Genomic DNA, 13009 nt, shown 5'->3' with positions numbered 1-13009 from the left:
ATCAATGCGCGCCCCGCCAGCCGCGCCGCCCGGCAGGCAGGCAACCCAATCTACCGGCGCGGCCCGCTGCATCGCTGCATCCCCTTCACTGGAATCGCTCTAGATTCTTTTCGCGTTTCGCCAGCCAGTATTTGCGCAGCTCGGTCAGCCAGCCCGCTCCTTCTCGAATAAAAAGAGAACTGATATGAAATGGAGGTAAACAAGAGAGCGCGCGCATTGGGGGGAAAGCGAACCGAGGCAAAATTTCATTTTGTTTGCGCGCGCGGGGGTATCGGCGCAACCCCGCTCTACCACCACGGTGTGTGTGTGTGCGCGCCCACGTGTGTGTCGGTGTGTCTGTGCAAGGGACAGGAACGAAGCTTCCGCCAACGAAACTTTTCGGGAGGAAAAGTTAAATAAAAACTAGATGCAAGCGAAAACGATTGCCCCACTTTCCATTCTTATCTTCCTCCGTGCTGCAACTTGCAAAGAAGCTTATGTTCCTCTTGCGCCGCGCTATGAGACCCCCCTGAGTGTATACATTGGAGAGCGCTCCGGCCGAGGGACTTAGTCGCGGGCCGGACGGGGCCTCGGTGCTGCCCCGCCCGCCCCGCCCCGTGCGCGGAAATGAGCAAGTTTTGCGTGCGCTGCTTGCGCTGCTTGTCATTGCAATGACTATTAATGCCGTTCCCCTTGTCTCACAGCTTGGTAACGTCATGGTAAAGTTGAATGGATTTCATTAGAGTTCCGGCGGCTCTATATTGGGCGTGAACCACTGTGTCGCCACTACCGTCGCCCCATAATTCATCACGGCGCACGAAGAACTTGCTGAAACCAGCCAGCCATCCGGTGGCAGCGCGGCAACGCGGCAGCGTCCCCGTAGTTATTCAGTTCCTCCACGAGCAGCGACAATTTTGGCGTCTCATTTTAATGAAGTTGGTGCAAGTGGAGAGGCGGGCGCCCTTTATGCGCCGTCCTTTGGAAAGTCATTTTCGCGGGAATTATTTCAACCCTTCTGAGGGGGGCACTATTTCCCTTCGAGATATCGACGGCGCGTAAATATTCGGCCACGTCGATGCCTCTTTTCATCGCGCAGATTCGCATTCGCGATAGTGCGGCGAGTTATTCGAGTGTCGGCCGCGTCTCGCCCGCTTCGATATCTCGCAGCGTTCTCCCGCTTCGATACATCGAGCGAAATCGCCCCGCCCCGGCGTTCGTGCTGTACTGTACATCACCGCGGCGCGCGGGAGCGCCGCGTATTTCCATGGAAATCCACTTCGGCCGTCAAGTCGCGGTCGTCGAGATGTGACGATGTGACGCGCGGAACCCAACGACGTCCGTGACGCGAGCTTCTTGAACGCGGCGCGGCCGTTCGAACTCGAAGGCACTACGTCTTCGGATCACGCCGATCACGGACGCCGCCCTTCCTCTTTACGGCGAGGCACTGGAAGTGCGCGCCGCTGCACCGCGTCATTTATCGCCCGGCCTCAAAGACCGCCTCGAGAAATATTGCTATTCAAAGTAAATTATGACGGCCGTTGGCGCCGTTGGCCGTTCGAATGGATAAAGTGCCTCGCGCGCGGAGTATCGGCGAGTACCGCCGCCGCCGCGGCTCGGCTCGGCTCGGCTGCTTGTGGCTGCACGCACCCCTTCCCCCTCCCCCTCCCCCTCCCCCACTCCCCCCGGCCCTACCGAACGCCCCCCGCCCCCTCCGCCGACGCCGAGCCGAGCGCTGCGGCTGTGGAGGGCGCTGTGGCTGGTGGGCCTCGTCATAACTGACAGAGTCGCAGCATGTGAGAGTTGACCCCGTACTATATATTAGCCTAGCTTGGAGACCTTGTGTGATATTGTGTACAAGATGTTGGAGTTGGAGCTACCGCTTGCCGAGGTAAGTCAATGTACCGTCATTCGCTGTTCGCATGCCGACTGAGAGGTTAGACCGCACGCGTCTAGCGGCCCGGCGCGTCGCCTCTGTGTTGTTGACGTTCAAACGCGGCGTGTGGTGAGAAGTCATGTCGGTTCGCTGTTCACCAACTGTTCCACCTGCCTCAGCCCCTTGCTGGCGGCGGTGGCGGCTTCTGGCATTGCTCGTAAGTGCGAGAATCGTAAGTGCGAGAACCGAAGCGAACCGATGGCGAGGTTTGGGCCGGCGGGCCGGCGTCGCGCGCGTAGTGTAGTGGTTGGACTTGTTGCGTCAGCATTGTTTACGTCGTCGCCGTGTTGGGCGGGCGTGCGGGTGGGCACTTTTCGTGAGATTTTTGAGGGTTGCTGAGTGTCAGGCCCTTGGGCCGGTCCCATTTTGCAAATGCCAGCCGATTTTTCTGTCTGCCTGTCTGCCGGCGTCTGTCTGGCCCTGGCCGGTCCTTCCGACAGCACACCATGATAAGCCAGGCCAGGTTATGTTTCGCCGACGTCAGGAAGTGACTGCCGGCTGTCCCCGTGCGTCACCAGTCTGTGTTCTACGGTTACAGGACGGCGGCGGTGTGCAATGGCACATAGCGAAGCTCCGCGCGCTGCGAGAGCAGATGCACGAAGAGGACCTCGTCTGCCCGATGCTGTGGATACCCAAGGGCGTTTGCGAAGACATTTGCCCCAACAAACTTTTGGACTTGCTGAATTTCGCTCCAAATGACTGGGACAGCATCACCTGTGCGCTGGTCATTATTTCCAGGTACGTGGTCTGTGCTGTTTGTTTTGTAGCGACTCTCTTTGCAGTGTAGACGTGACTTCGTTGCCGTCGTCCAGAGTCGCCCCCTCGGTTTAGTGGTTGTGAGATACGTTTATTTTCCCTTGTTTTTAGTCGTTACAGCGTCGACCGCCGCGCCGTATTCTGGAAACCATTAAATTGGTGCGCCGCCGGGCGTCTGACTTTCTGCCCTCGTTCTGGCGGCCGCACGGGCAGCCCTTTCCGTCAGGGTCGCCGTCGAGCCCGTGCTGCCCCAGAACCAGGACCCTCGCTCTCTCCCGCGAGGTCACGCGCTCTCACGCCCTCGTCAACCGCGCCGCGCTGGAGTCCCTGGTGTTCACTTGGCTGTGACTGTTGCAGGGGCGTGCTGCTCGGCGAGAAGAGCTACGCGGACATGCAGGTGGCGCTGCAGGAGTGCCGCGCCGCCATGACGTGGCCCAAGGACAGCGAGCCGCAGTGCCGGCTGCTGGTCCGCTACCACGCGGCCATGGCGCACGTCGTGGACGCCACCTGGATCATGGCGGCGTGCCTCCACTTTGGGCTGCCTGTCCGGACCGTCCTCGACTCCATGCGCTTGACGCACAGGTTCGTGCCCAGGGTGAGCGCGCTCAGAGTCCAGGACCAGGCCGCCGTCGCGGCCGTCAGGTCGCTGACCCTCCAGATCGTCCACTACAGTGAGTGCGGAGTGAAGCGAGCGCAGAGTGGGCCAGAAGACCGGTGGGGGCTGCCAACATTTCAGACGCGTTTTGAGCTCCAGCGTCGCTAAATGGGACTCGAACCGAGCGTGTGACGCCACCAATGGATTGCTCTCCGAACGAGGAATCCATTGGTGGGGTCACACGTTCGGTTCGAGTCCTGTTAAAGCGACTCCAGAGCTCAAAACGTGTCTACAATTTTGGCCGCCAGCACCGGTCTTCTGGCCCATTGTGAAACTGTTCGGTGTCGGCGCTCGAACCAGAGGGTGACTGTAATGTCTCGTGTCTGCAGCTCTGTGGCCGTCGCTCATGGACGAGCGCAAGCCCGTGTTCAAGGAGGCCTTGGAGTCGGCCACGTGCGCGATGGCCCTCGCCCCCGAGGAGGGCGTGTGGCTGACCCTGTACGCGCGGTGCCTGCCGTGGACCGACACCAGGAAGAGCATCCTGCTGCAGGCCGGGTTCAACCTCCACAAGACCCCCTTCACTGTCATCGAGTACGCGAGCTACCTGTCCCACTCCGGCTACGCAGAGGCTGTGGATGAGGCGGCCAAGCTTTGCGAGTAAGTGGCTGGTTTCTTTTTCTTTCGTTTAATTTTTGTCGAGTGGACTTGGTGGTGACCGGTTTGCTTGCAGGATGGCCATCCGCCTGTGGCCCGACTCTGTCTTCGTGAACTCGAACTACGTGACCCTGTTCCTCAACTCTAACTGCCGCGCCAAGCTGAGCCTCGCCACGGCCGACGAGTGCTTGCGCCGCGCGAGGAACCTGGCGCCCGACAGCCCCATGCTGGCGGGCCACCGGTGGAACCTGCGCGACGTGCACCGCGCCGGCGGCCAGCTGTCGCCCATCCTGGAGGAGGGCGAGGACGTCCTGGCCGACGTCGGCTGCTGGAGCCCCGAGAAGGAGCAGCGGCTGTTGGCCATCGCGGCGTGCCTCTACCCCACGGCCTTGCTGCAGCTGCAGCACCTGAGCCGCCCAGTGCAGGCGCAGCAGCCAGGGCCTGCAGCCTCGGTGGAGCAGCACCCCGACGAGGCGGCTGCCAAGGGGCCGGACACACTGTGGTCTCCGAAGATCAAGAAGAAGTTTGCTGACCCTGCAGGCCGCTCACCACCCCCTTCTCCTTCGCCCGATCTTTCCAAACCCTGTCCCACTGCTTTGAATGTTCCTCCACCCGATTCTGAACCTGATCCTTCTCCTTTCCCTTCAGCCACTGCCGAGCATGACCCTTCTGAACATACCTCTACCCCTCATCTTCCACCCCTTCGCCTGTCTCTATCCTAACCCCTTCCCCCTCCCCCACCCCTCCCTCTTCTCCCTCCCCTGCTCCCTCCCCTCCCCCCGCTCCCACCCCTCCCCCTTCCCCCACCCCTCCCCCTTCCCCCACCCCTTCCCCCACCCCTCCCCCTTCTCCCTCCCCTCCCTCTCCTCCCCCTGCTCGCCTTCCAGGCAAGCCCTTGCGCATGAGGACTCCCCCGATTTCTGGACCGCTCCGCAGGTTGGTTGAAGAGTGCGTCATTTTGTTCTATGGTTTTGTGCATTCTCAATTTGAACTTTGTTTTGTCTCTCATAATGTGTCTAACGTTTCTCTTGTGAAGCAGAATGTTTCCCAGCTACCTTGTCAAAGTGCTCTATCGACTGTCTTGTTTTTGCAGGCCTCGTACTCCAGTGACGAGATTTGAGGAGGCGCCTTCTAGACTTTCCACGCCGGTGACGTCAGTCTCTGCCGCCACAGAGACATCGGCGGCACCCCCGTGCCCCCCGCCGTGCGTACCGCCGCCGCCAGAGTTCCGCGACGCACCACCACCTGTCGCAGAGCCCGTGGCGGCCGCCCCGTCACCATCGGCGCCTTCTAGACGAAGGGGCTTCCCCGCCCAGTCTCCACCGCCAGAGGCGTTCGCGCGGACCAAGATTGTGTCCCCTGTGACGGCGCGGTCTGCTGCCCCCGTCAAGCCACCTGTGCCTGAGCCTTCTACGCAACAGTGCTTGCCAGCTGAGCCCTTGATGCGGTGTGCCACCGAGGAGCGGGATTTGCGAGCCGCTGTGACTGAGCCATCTGCGCAGCAGGACTTGCGAGCCGCTGTGACTGAGCCATCTGTGGTGGAGGCAGCCGCTCCCTTAGTGCAGTGTGCCCCGGCGGTGCAGGACTTGCGTGCCCCTGAGCCATCTGCGCTGCAGGACTTGCGAGCCTGCCTGGCTGCGGAGCGTGCTGAGCCATCTGCGCTGCAGGATTGCGAGCGCTGTGACTGAGCCATCTGGGAGGCAGCCGCTCCTTAGTGCAGTGCCCCGGCGGTGCAGGACTTGCGTGCCCCTGAGCCATCTGCGCGCGATTGCGTGCCCGCTGTGACAGAGCCATCAAGGTGAGCAGCCCTCCCTGAGGTCGTTCGCCACCGCTCACGACCTTGCTGCCCCTCCCTATTGCGCGGCTCACCCTTCTGCCTCCTGTGTCCAGGGCCCTCCTTCGTGCAAGGTGCCCCTGTGGAGCGCCTTGATGCCGCCCTGCCACCTCAGCCTAAAAAGGTGGAACTAGGTAATTTATTGCCTGACTGGTTTTGACTAATTTGTCGTGCTTGTGAACTAATTTTTTTTACTGAACTCGTCTTGTTTTTCAACAGGTACACCTTCCAAGCCCGTGTCCAGGGTGTTTTCGGCACAGGCCCGCCTGGAGCGGCTCAGTGCTTCCCTGTCTTCTCGGCCTGAGAAGGCAGAGGAAGGTAATTGTCTGACTGGGTTTGAATAGTTAATCGTGCACTTTTAACAATGTTTTACTGAACTTGTCTTGTCCTTCTGTCAACAGGCTCGCCTGCCTCCGTGAAGCCGGACTCGCGCCCCCCTGCCTTGGAGCACTTGGACCTTGTTCCGCCCCTGGAAGTGGAGCCCGCGTCCGTGTCGCCTCCAGAGGGCAATGCCGGCAAGACCGCCACGTCAGTTGCGGCGACTGCAGGGAGTCTCCCCTCCGCCTGGAACGGAGCGCCGAGTCCGCCCAAGAGCAGCCTGCGCCCCACCGCGCCCGCGTGGGTCCCGCCGTCGATGCGCCCTTCCGGCCAGGCACGGGGTTTGATGCCCCCCAGACCGAGGTCACCGTCGGCGAGCATGCGACCCGTGGCACTGCCTACTCCACCGCAGTCTCCCCCCTCGAAGAGCGCGTGGAGTGATTTTCTGGTGGGCCAGAGCTACATCCAGCCCCCAATGCAGTACAAGTGCCCGGCACAGGGGCGATTTGATCGTTTAAAAATGCCCAAGCTGAACGAGGTGAAAGCAGAGGTTCAAGTCAAACCAGGTATGTAGTAAACTTGTTTTCTGAAGGTAAGAGTAGATTTTGTACTTGCAGCTTTAGTCTCTAAGTAGTTGAATTTTTTTCAGGTGATGCTGCTCCTAATTGTGATGATTTTCACTGGGAGGGAAAACTGTTTGATGCGCTGTGCACAGGCAATCCCGTTCCAGTTTCTAATGGTAATCATGTGCCAGTTAAACTTGAGGTCCCAAGCAGTGATCGTGATCAAAAAGTATCTGATTTAGGTACGTTTTATTTTGAAGTTTTAGTATCATGTTTTCATTAAAACTGGCGTTTCAGCCATGTATTGCTAATCTTGCATTTAAACATTTTCTTTACATTATCTTCAGACGGTTTTACTACTCCGCCATACATGGAAGGATCCTACGATGCAAGAAAGAATATTCTGCCTAGTGTTAAGGAAGAATGTCATTCTGATACGGAGAGTGAGTTATAAAATTTTCCCCTCTCTTATCAGTAACTATATGCTCTACCTTAATTTCCAGTTATTAATTTTGGTCATTTTTCCTTAGGGAAAGGAGTGAGTGCGAGACTGAAGTTAAGTAATAAATTTGCCGAGGAGAACAGCGATCAGAACAAAGGTGAGCAAACATGAAATCACTAGCTGAGTGTTCCGTTTACGATGAGGTTCTTAGTTCATACGACACATCTTCTAAACTTTCCCTTCACTTTTGTTTTACTCCTGAGATTGTGTCACATTATTTTAATGGACACACCATGAAAGAGGCTGTTAATTTAAGATATATCCTACCAGTGGTTTAACTTGTATGTTTTCATTGTCACCTGTAGCTGCTCCTATTGGTGCACCTGTCTCTCGGCCTGTGGTCCTCATCTGTGACGACAAGTCTATGTCCACGATTCCTAATGACTTGTTCACCTGTCAGTCTAATCGCTCAGACTCTCAAGGTATGCCTGTCTCTATGTATGGTCAGTTTTTTTTTTGTTGTTTTTTTGTCATGCCCAGTTTTAACTTTCCATTAATATCTGTTTCAGTTTCGGGACCAGTCAACTCCCTTGGACAATCTGCCAATGCAGTAACAGGACATTCTCGCCAGGAGCCTGCTGGCAAGTCTCGTGGGCAGTCTCAAGGTGGGCATACCTGCCTCTTCCTGATTTAATTTGAATGTTTCTGTTTTGAGTTTCATTTGCTCTAACTTGTTTTATTTTTTCTGCAGTTAACCACACAACCTACACTAACTGCGGGTGGAGCAACCAGCAGAAGCCTAGTGCACAATCTGCAGCTGAGTTGGCTGCATCGCACAGTTTTGTGGTCGCATCTCCGTGCGTCGTGGTGACACCGCTGCAGTCCGGCGTCGGGCTTACGCCTCTGAGGAGCTTCGCCGCACCTACGTCTGGCCTCGCGCCGCTGTCGGTGCTCGGGCCCGCGCCGCCCGCGCCCCCGTGTTCCAGCTACGGGATGCCGTCCCCGGCACCCAACTTCGCGCCCTACTTCTCGGCGCCTCGTCCGGCTTCGAACTTCGCGCCGCACTTCTCGGCGCCTCGTCCGCCTTCGAACTTCGCGCCGCACTTCTCGGCGCCTCGTCCGGCTTCGAACTTCGCGCCGCACTTCTCGGCGCCTCGTCCGGCTTCGAACTTCGCGCCGCACTTCTCGGCGCCTCGTCCGGCTTCAAACTTCGCGCCCGACTTTAGCGCGGCGCCTCGTCCGGCTCCGAACTTCGGGGCGCTACCTTCAGGTCCTAACTTTGCGGCGCCACCTTCAGCTCCAAACTTTGCGGTGCCACAACCTCCTGCCAGCAAAGCGGTGTCTCAACCTCCAGCTGCCAGCAAAGCAGTGCCTCAACCTCCAGCTGCCAGCAAAGCAGTGCCTCAACCTGCACCTGCCAGCAAAGCAGTGCCTCAGCCTCCTGCTGCCAGCAAGGCGGCGCCACCACCAGCGACTGACGCGGAGGCTTCCCGGCCGTCCGTGTGCGCCGACGCCCTGGCCGAAGTCCGCGGCCTGATCGAGGAGGCGGACGCTTGCCCGCGCCCGCAGTCCCCCGCCTGGGAGACGGTCAGGGCCCGGAGGCCCCACCTCAGCCGCGCGGCCAGCCCCTCCGGCCCCGCCAGGAGCAGGACCTCCAGCCCGGCCGGCCGCTTCAGCGTTCTGAGCACCGAGAGTCCGACCAGTTCCGGCTGCAGCTCCAGGGCCACCAGCCCCGCCCGGACCGACCGCAAGACCGACGTGCCGCTGTGGCGCCGAGGGGGCGGGGACGCCGACGCCAGCATCAAGACTTCGGGGGAGTGGGTGCACTGGAAGACGGCCACCACCACCACGGCAAACCCTTCGACGCCGTCCTGCCCGTCGACTGAGTCTGTCCCGCCGGCGCAGGCGCAGCGCGATGCCCCGGTCTCTCTCAGACCCGAGGCCGCGTCTGCGAAGCCAGCCGCACCGCCCTTGCCGGTGTGCAATTGTGTATGTTCATCTGATTGCATCATTGCCACGTACAAGTATTACAGAGATCTCAGGCCTGGTCCGCATGTGGAGAGGAGATGCCTCAAGAAGGGGCTCCTGAATGGGGCTCCCAGGCCTCGCCTCAGCAGCCGGCTGGTGATTAATTAGATTAATTAGATTAATTAGCTAGTCAGGTCATGTTGTGTAATTAGACATTGTAATTTTGTAATTATATGTTTAAGACTAATCTGAAAATGGCTCAGTGTGTTCAGGGAAAATTTGGAAATGGTTCATCACTATGGTTCACTGATGTGTAGTTTAGGTTTCGTGGCAGTGCATGTGCCAGCTCTTCAAGTCTGTAGACTTATTTGACAAGCTTGTGGTGCAAGTGACGAGTATGAACACAAAGTGTTAATGTTAATGTGAAAAGGAGATGCCTTAAGAAGGGGCTCCTGAATGGGGCACCTCGTCTGAGTAGCCGGCTGGCTATTAATTAGATAAGCTAGTCAGGCCCACAATAATTTTCTCCAATCTAATTGGCATTATATTAAAAAATGATCTAATTTTTAATACGTAACTTCAATAATTGGTTTGCTTTTGCTACACAGCAAAAATTAATGTAAATATTATTCTAATGACTTCGCTTTGTGATCAATAATGATGTATGTTTATACTTTCTTTAATAAATTTGTTACGTCAAATTTTTTTTTTTGTTTCTTGTTGTGTCCTTTGTTTAAAGTTATACACTCACTCACATATGCATGGGATAATTAGAATTGTCACGCAATCGCAGGGTTGTTATTGGAAGTGGCTATTGCACAGTTGCCACTACAATGTGTTGCAATGCTTATTTTATGCACCGGCTCCCCCATGCAAATGCACGCCGGCAGCAGTTCTGCAGTGGGGCGTGTTTGGCAATCGAAGATAACTTACGTCCCTTGTGGTAGTGCCGCGCTTGCGGTAGTTTAACACAAACAGGGCAGGGTTTCAATGCGTGGCCGCCCACTGGCTGGGCCGAGACTCCAAACCACAATCACAGAGCGTAGCATTTCCGGAATGGGTTACCACTTTCTGGAGAAAAGCAGTATCGTGAGTTGCTCATCGCCCAGCTTCAGTTGAATTCTCAAAACCAAAGCTCGAAAACCCTGGTTGTAGCGACCCACAACACTCGGGCCAGCGAGCCTTGCTGCCGGCGGATAGGCAACCCAGCATACTCCGGTGCTCGACGGACCTGCATGCAGAGCCTCACAGGCGGCGACCATGACCATTACCATTCAGGGCTAGACACGGCGCCAGGGTGACCTGGGTGATGCACCACTGCCTCGAAATGAATCCACAAACTGCGGTTTCAGCTCGCGATCCTGGAGGTCCTGCGGGTCCTGGAGAGTAATGGGGCAGTCAGTGATTAACGTCGGCGAGGAGGACGGCGTTTTGGAGGCGCGCCGCGTCCGCGCCAAGGCCGCCGCTGACGGGCTCCGAACCGGCGGCAGGGCCGTGTAGCCTAATCTGCGTCGTAAACAGCTTGATCGCGTCGCCGATGAGTCTCCGCGCTCCGCTCCAGTGTTCGCGAGTTACATTTCACTTAATGGTGTGCCCGGCCCGGAGCGCCCTGGAGCCATCGGGGGCAGACGGGGAGCCCCCGCCCCCTGCCGCCTTTACGGCGGTGGAAATGACGCGGCCGCCGTCTGCAGGCCGGTTCCGAACAGCGTCCTGTCTCTCTCGCACCCTCCGCAGCGCCCCGGGAGTGCGAGAGAGACAGAGCGCCGCGGGGCCCAGGTGACAAGCTGAGTAATTGAATCGGCCGGGGCTGACAAATGGAAATTTTCAAGGCAGCCTTCCTTGCCTCTCGCGCTGGGCGGGTTCGGCCACCGCCGCGCCGCACTTCGGCCGCCGTCGGGTCTTCTTCCCCGAGTCCTGAGTGAGGAAGCGCCGTCCATTTGGCTAATAAAGGCCTCGAAAAAGAAAATGTAGCGCGTGGAAATGGGTGGTATTTGAACCCGCGAACGCCTCGGAAGCGGATGTTCATGCCGCGCCGCCGCGGACGCAAGGGAAAAACGGGGCAGGGGAGGGGGTCAGGCAAACTCATCCCAATCAAGCCATTTCCTTGTAAATTGAGGCACGGAACGGAGCAGCACGCGCGGCGACGGCGGCCGACGCCACGCCACCGTAAAGTGGAGTTCGGAAACGAGTTCAAAAAGCGAAAGGCGCGCCCTGCCGACGCCTCGGGACGACGACGACGGGGGAGGAGGAGGGGGGGGGCGTGCGTGGCGCTCTGCTTGGCGATTCGGGGCGCGTGATGCGGTCCTCGCATGAAATGGACTGTGGCACGGCCAGAGACTCGACTTCATTGGCCAGGGAGGCGTCCGAGGCGAGGCGGGTCGCGCCCGCTACCCCCAGCAGACTGAATCCGAGAGTCGCTTTCGACGCTCTGCCTCTCTTGCACCCATACGGTGCGCCCCATGAGTGCGAGAGAGCGATTCTCGGTCGTCAGGTGGCGCGGCACAGCCCGTCCCGCGTGACGACGCCGACGCCGGCCTCGGACGCCACCCGGAGCCAGATGTTTGGACTTCCCGCGACGTCCCGGATCGTCCCGGATCGTCCCGGACACACGAGGCGTGCGATCACGGTCCGCATCGCACCGCCCATTCATTGCGCCATTAGTTCGGACTGCCGCAGCGCACATCGCACCGCCATGGCGCCATGGCGGAGGCCACCACACTGCACAGTGGGCCAGAAGACCGGTGGAGGCGGCCAAAACTCTAGACGCGTTTTGAGCTCCAGAGTCGCTAAATGGGACTCGAACCGAACGTGTGACCCCACCAATGGATTGCTCTCCCAACGGGAAGGCGGGAAGCGAACCCGCGAACCCCGAAACGGGTTTGGGCGGTTGGGACTTCCCCTTCGAGAATCACACTTCAGAAAAACAAAAAAATCCAAAGACATGCTGGTTTTGATCTTGGTCCCGACCACGCCACGTGCTAGCATAGCACAAAAGCAGGACACACGTGCCACCACAGTGCAAATGCAGGACACACCAGGAGGAGGCTCCGTCTCTCCGTTTCCTGCAAAGTGTTTCCCTCCGTCGCGCGGAGCCGTTGCCGACCTGAGCATCAGCAGGGCAGGGCAGGGCCGCCAACTGTTGCGTTCGCCAAGTACAGTGCAGTACGCGCGCATTGCATGTGCACTGCGCGTGCATTGCGCGGAGCCGGCGGGGCGAGGACGAAGGACCGAAGGACCGGCGCAGCTGTGGCGGTGCGATATTATTTCGCAGTGCAGTGGGAACGGCTTCTTGTTGCCAGGCGGCAGGCTGCAGCAGCCGTTGTCGTCGCTCTGTCTCTCTCGCACTCATGGGGCGCCCCGTGTGGGTGCGAGGGAGACAGAGCGATGACAACGACCCTCGGAATCGGCCTGCTGTGCGGCGTAGTGCGGCACGGCGGGGAGGTTGGGGGGGGGGGCTGCATTTGCACCAGGCCGCCGGGCGCACAGCCTTGCGCACAGCGCACACAACACCTCGACATGTGTGTGCGGCTGGTTGCATATGTGCCGGCCTGGCTCGCAATACGCGTAGGTGTGGGTGACAGTGTGTGTGTGTGTGTGTGTGCGGCCGTTGGGTTTTATGCGTCTTGTCAGATGCACGTGCGTTGGCGTGCGTTGGCGGGGCTCGGTGCAGCAGCGGCAGCAAAGGGGTGGCTCCACCACGTGCACACATGTGGCGCGTACAATGAGCCCCAAAAAATAAACATCCGAGTTGGACTTCTTATTACTCCGGGGCGGAGCAGCGCGTCCGGAGTGCGCCTTTTTGTTCGGTTCGCGTTACGTGTCTGTTTTTGTTTTTGTTTTCGCGCGCCCCACTGCCAATACCGCTGTAAACTCACACGCGCTCTCTCTGGCGGCGCGCTCTGATTTCACGGAGAAAAAAATCTGAGAGGGAAAAAGGGGGTTCTGAGAGGGAGCGCGCGAGCGGGGC

At 58.6% G+C, this 13009-nt stretch overlaps 2 protein-coding genes across 3 annotated transcripts; both read left to right on the top strand.

Annotated features, from left to right (window-relative positions):
- The first annotated feature begins 1683 nt into the window (after positions 1–1683).
- LOC117652370 lies at positions 1684–5542 on the top strand. Of its 2 annotated transcripts, none has more exons than XM_034397232.1 (6): positions 1684–1867; positions 2451–2650; positions 3026–3339; positions 3653–3920; positions 3994–4853; positions 5011–5542. In XM_034397232.1, the coding sequence occupies exons 1-5, from the start codon at positions 1838–1840 to the stop codon at positions 4637–4639; spliced, it is 1458 nt and encodes a 485-aa protein (XP_034253123.1). In that variant the 5' UTR covers positions 1684–1837; the 3' UTR covers positions 4640–4853; positions 5011–5542. The 2 variants fall into 2 exon arrangements, with proteins under 2 accessions (XP_034253123.1, XP_034253122.1); XM_034397231.1 differs by lacking the exon at positions 1684–1867 and adding an exon at positions 1883–2069.
- On the top strand, positions 4819–9747 carry LOC117652225 (nascent polypeptide-associated complex subunit alpha, muscle-specific form-like). Its single transcript, XM_034396964.1, has 10 exons — positions 4819–4885; positions 5808–5885; positions 5971–6069; positions 6153–6635; positions 6719–6874; positions 6980–7075; positions 7163–7231; positions 7440–7556; positions 7644–7739; positions 7826–9747. The coding sequence occupies exons 1-10, from the start codon at positions 4819–4821 to the stop codon at positions 9208–9210; spliced, it is 2646 nt and encodes an 881-aa protein (XP_034252855.1). The 3' UTR covers positions 9211–9747.
- The last annotated feature ends 3262 nt before the right edge of the window (positions 9748–13009 follow it).

This window comes from Thrips palmi, unplaced genomic scaffold, assembly GCF_012932325.1.
Source record: "Thrips palmi isolate BJ-2018 unplaced genomic scaffold, TpBJ-2018v1 HiC_scaffold_7, whole genome shotgun sequence".
Classification (NCBI taxonomy): domain Eukaryota; kingdom Metazoa; phylum Arthropoda; class Insecta; order Thysanoptera; family Thripidae; genus Thrips; species Thrips palmi.
The sequence above is the reverse complement of the archived record's forward strand: the minus strand, read 5'-3'. Positions and strand labels throughout refer to the sequence as shown.